At 37.6% G+C, this 4,716-nt stretch overlaps 1 protein-coding gene across 1 annotated transcript; it reads right to left on the bottom strand.

Annotated features, from left to right (window-relative positions):
• Nucleotides 1-2,559: 2,559 nt before the first annotated feature.
• Nucleotides 2,560-3,105, bottom strand: LOC307259483 (hepcidin-like; the record flags this gene model as incomplete). The annotated part of the gene is made up of 3 exons (XM_080039347.1): nt 2,560-2,658; nt 2,840-2,917; nt 3,019-3,105. 3 exons carry the CDS (start codon nt 3,103-3,105, stop codon nt 2,560-2,562), a joined length of 264 nt encoding a protein of 87 aa, XP_079895473.1.
• Nucleotides 3,106-4,716: the final 1,611 nt, after the last annotated feature.

Raw genomic sequence — 4,716 nt, forward strand, 5'->3', positions numbered from 1 at the left:
TTAAAGTTAAATGCATCAGAGCAGAGGAACATTTTAATCAAATCTTGAGCTGCAGAAGGAACATTATTTTTCTTAAACAGGCACTCTTTACTCTGCAACTGTGAAAACAGTACAGTAGATTGGTCTGCAGACTCATGTTATATGATGGAGGGGCCCATTGCAACATATACAGGGTGGAAAGCTACTTTTCATGAACAGTATAGAATTTACACATAGCAAGCTTATTCCTGTTTGTGTGTGGGGGGCTTAGCTGTCCCTCATGAAGCCCCTTAGACAGAGCTAATAATGCTTTTGTTTTGCACTTGCTTTTCTATTTGTCACCTAGTTGGGGCCATGATGATTTATTTCCTTATATTTAGGCTATTCCTTGTTGGACCCTGTTATTGACATGAGTGACTGAGCTCTTTGACAATGCAACATTTAAAGTTACTATCAGTATTTCTGGCTTAGGCCCCCCCCCCCCCCCGAGCCCTTGGGCCCCTGGGCATGGTTGCATGCAATATTATTCTCAAAGTGCACCAGATTGATGAATTTTACTTTAAAAGGTTGCATTTTTTTCTTCAGGGGCCCCCCTACAAGGTCCAGGGTCCCCACCCACCTCAGTCTCCCTATTTAGCCTATACTGTAAAAAGCACTGTAGGTGTGTATGGTTATTATAGGTCATTACACTGGTCAGTCTGAACTGGTAGCCTAATAATGGCCGAGCCCTCCGCCCCAAACATTCAAGTGTCCCTTTTTTTCCTAAATCCAAGGTGGCAACCCTAACTAGTGCGACAGCCTGCCAAATTGCAATTGGCAGGTTAGATTATTTTGTCTAAATTGCAATCAGTGCACCCCTATTAATTTTTCTACAATTATTACTGCACACACTAGGAAATAATATTAATTGAGAATCTCAAATGAGACCAAGATGACATGCTCAAAGGTAATTAGAGCGAAATGCAAGGGTTAAGGTTATGCAAGTTTTCGATCATACTTTGTGTGCTACCAAATTTATTTTTGTGCTACTCATTTTTTTTGCTTGCTAGCACCAGTGCTACCACTTTAAAAAATAAGCGTACAGCCCTGCCTTAAAGACAGTGCCAGGGCCCACTAGGATGGCACTGACTCGTGTGACTGACATCAAGTCAGCTTTTGAGCTGGTCATGCCAGATTCAATACAGAAAATCATTCTGGAAATGACTAATCTAGAAGGGAGGTGTGTTTTTGGGGAAAAGTGGAAGGTACTGGACAAAACACATTTAGATGCGTATTTGGGGCTCCTCATCCTGGCTGGGGTCGAAGGATGAATCGACAGCCAGTATGTGGGATGCAGAGACAGGCAGGGCTATATTTCAAGCCACAATGTCTCTGGAGACTTTTCACATTTTCTCCAGTGTTTCAAAAGTAACAAAGTGGTGAAACATTACAAAAAAAGTTTGAACATGTATGAAAAACGAGTGAATTATCCTTATTGAACCATTACCTATTAGAGGTAAGGAACACTAAATTGCACTAAATATTGATAGAATAGTTAGTAATGGATTTGGTAATGACAACTGCTTGTTAGGATTTTTTTTGGTTTAGGACATTTGTTGGAGATTTAAACATGCCCCGGGTCAAATTGACCCAGAACACCATTGCTGTTCCTGACAAATGAACATAACAGGAGGGTTAAGTAAAAGTAATCTAACTATGGTTATCAAGTGTACTGAAAGTATTCAAAGTAAAAGTGCTCAATTTGCAGTAAAATGGTCTCTATTAGTGTTTCTGGATGAAAATTTATGCTTCATTAATGTGTACTATGTTGCATGTTACACAAACATATTGTAATCTTATATAGACCATGATGCATTGCTGTAGAGTCAACTTCCCTACTGTACTGTATGTAAAGGAGGTAATATGAACTCAAACTTAACTAATAAAGAGCATTTCACCTTGTGTGTCCTCAGTGGACAAAACCCTGCATGCAGGTCAACAGGAGTTTTAGATTCATTCATTTTGCTGCAACATTTTCTTATTTGTACTGTAGGCCTATATATGAAAAAAATGTAATGTAAAGTGTTCCTACTTAAATGTAATGAAGATTTCAAGTTACCAATTTTGTGAGAAATGAATGATGTCCTGTTTGCAAAAACATACCATACTCATTTTGTCATTAACTTTCTATAGATTGTTTCAATAGTGAGTGTTTGCACATATTGAAGTAGGAAATTAAGAGAGTTTTAGAAAATTGTAATATAATAAGATTTCAATTCACACTGTTCACATTGTATTCTGAAACCTTCAGATGTATTGATCATACATTTGCTGTTAAAAAATATATATATATTGATTTGATATGAATTGATATGGTATCATGCTGCCAATTGCAGGAAACCCAAATGAGTGTTTGAGTGGTTGCAGTGGAAAATGTTGAGCGGTTTGAGATTTTTAAAAAGTTACATTTTCACTGTACACTGTATTCTAAAACCATTGTGATTTATTGATCATACACTTGTTGTACAACAAATACAATTCAAAGTGTTACATTTGTTTTAAGAAAAATAACTAAATCAGTGCTTGTTGGAGCAGGAATTCTCAGAATTTACAGCACATTCCACATCCGGACATCCTGGGGCAGCAGTTACAGCAAAATTTACACTTGAGGCCACGCTTGTGTCTGTTGTCATACGGCATCTGTGTGTGAAAGACACAAGACATGAGCAAGTGTTCATCTGCAGCATTATCACTCACTGTGTTTATTCTCTCTCCTTATGTGGACAGAGCATCAGGGAACTTTGTAGTGAAAACACATCCACTTAGATTTGAATTATAGCTCAATGTATTTGCCTCAGTTCATTCAGTTAACTGAACGTACCTTCCAGGATTCCACTGATGTCTCTTCCATTTCTGCAGCTGGATTGTCATTGATCATCGGCTCCTCCAGCTCTTGAACCTGTAAATACATTGTGCACAGTTACAGTAGGAATCTAGTATGTTACCATTATAAAAAAACCTGTATATAATAGACAAATGAAATTAGTTTGTAGTTCTTACTTCAGTGAATGGGACAGCAGAGCTCTCCTGAAGGCAAATAAAGATGAGCACGACGGCTACTGCAACTGCAACACTGAAGGTCTTCATCTTAGGAGAGTTTGAGTGGATTGAGATGTTAAAACCTTTGAATCTTTTGTGAGTCTTCAGCTCTTTGAGTTGTTCCTCTGTCTGATGGTTGAGTGTGTAAAACATACTGATATTTATACTCACTTCGGCCACTATTGCCTCATCACCTGCCACCGGGAATTGACTTGCATCACAGGTGATGCGGGGAATGGTTTCGGGAAATTCCAGAGGAATGGGATTTTAACCGATATTGATTGTACGATATTATGGTTAGGGTTAACGTTAAGGTTAGAGCACAGAGTTTGTCACTGTATAAAATCATGCATTAACAATGTTTGTTGTGCATCATTTAGACTTAACATGTCTTTTTCAAGTTTGAAAGCTCTGACTTCCAATGAAAAAAGCAACGTTTAAGTAAAGATGAAGAGATTTAGATGACATGTTCAAGCTGGACAATTTTTTTAAATAAATGGATACAATAGTATATTTAATAAACATTGAAACGTATGCTCACATACAATACACATGCTCACACACAATACGTACACATGTATTCCATTTTCATTTAAGTGTATATTTCAGCAGGAGTGGAGGCACTCATGGTACTGTTGGTTGATACAGCGATTTATGAAGTCAGGGATTTTGGTTATTGCAAGATTTGAAAAGTCACTGAAAGTTCAAATGTTCCCAGACGTTATCAGTGTTGACTGTACAGTGATTACCTCATTATACCTTTAGTCTTTCCACCTGTGTAAGTAAGGAAGGAAACAGTATCTAGATATTATAGTCAATAGTTATTAGTTTGTATTGAGCATAGGCACAGAGGACATTTTGCTTTCTTACTGTACATTTTAAAACATGTGCAGCAACGTCTCCATGTTTGAAACTGTGGGCATGCACTGTTTGAAAAATGGAATGGCTGATGATTTCATACTGTGATAGCTCTATGCCCTGACCCTAAAGATGTACTTTGTATCATTACTTTTAGGAGTGTATTTGTTTATTTTCTGTTAGAAAGTGGTCATGTCAGAGTCTATTCCTGCTGCAGTTCCAAGCTATCCTTTTAAAACCAAACCAACTAGTCGCACCAGAAAGCAACACCCCCTAAATAAATCCAGCATGGCTTGAGCTCTGAGAATATTTTTTAAAGCAACTAACAATGTAATTAGAAATGTATTGTACTGTATTAACTTGAGCAACCCCAATATATGAACATATATTATGATATAATGTGTCATTACATGATTATGTTGGACATATTGCACATCAGGACCGCTGCGGGCCACAGGGATTCCTTTGTGAAATAGCCGTACCGGCAGCAAAATGCCTGTGATAATGTATATCAATTTTTTTTTTGAACTTCTTAAAAATAATCATTTGAATGTTAACCCTTATCATATAATACTACAATAAATAATAGAGAGCATCCCTTTCCTCAGGAATTTCCCAAGGCGATTCCCAGCATCACCTGTGATGCAAGTCAATTCCTGGTGGCAGGTGATGAGGCAATAGTGGCCGAAGTGAGTATAAATACCAGTATGTTTTACACACTCAACCATCAAACAGAGGAACAACTCAAAGAGCTGACAAGACTTACAAAACAACAACTTAATCCACTCAAACTCTCCTAAG

This window comes from Ammodytes marinus, assembly GCF_949987685.1.
Source record: "Ammodytes marinus genome assembly, chromosome: 13".
NCBI lineage: Eukaryota > Metazoa > Chordata > Actinopteri > Uranoscopiformes > Ammodytidae > Ammodytes > Ammodytes marinus.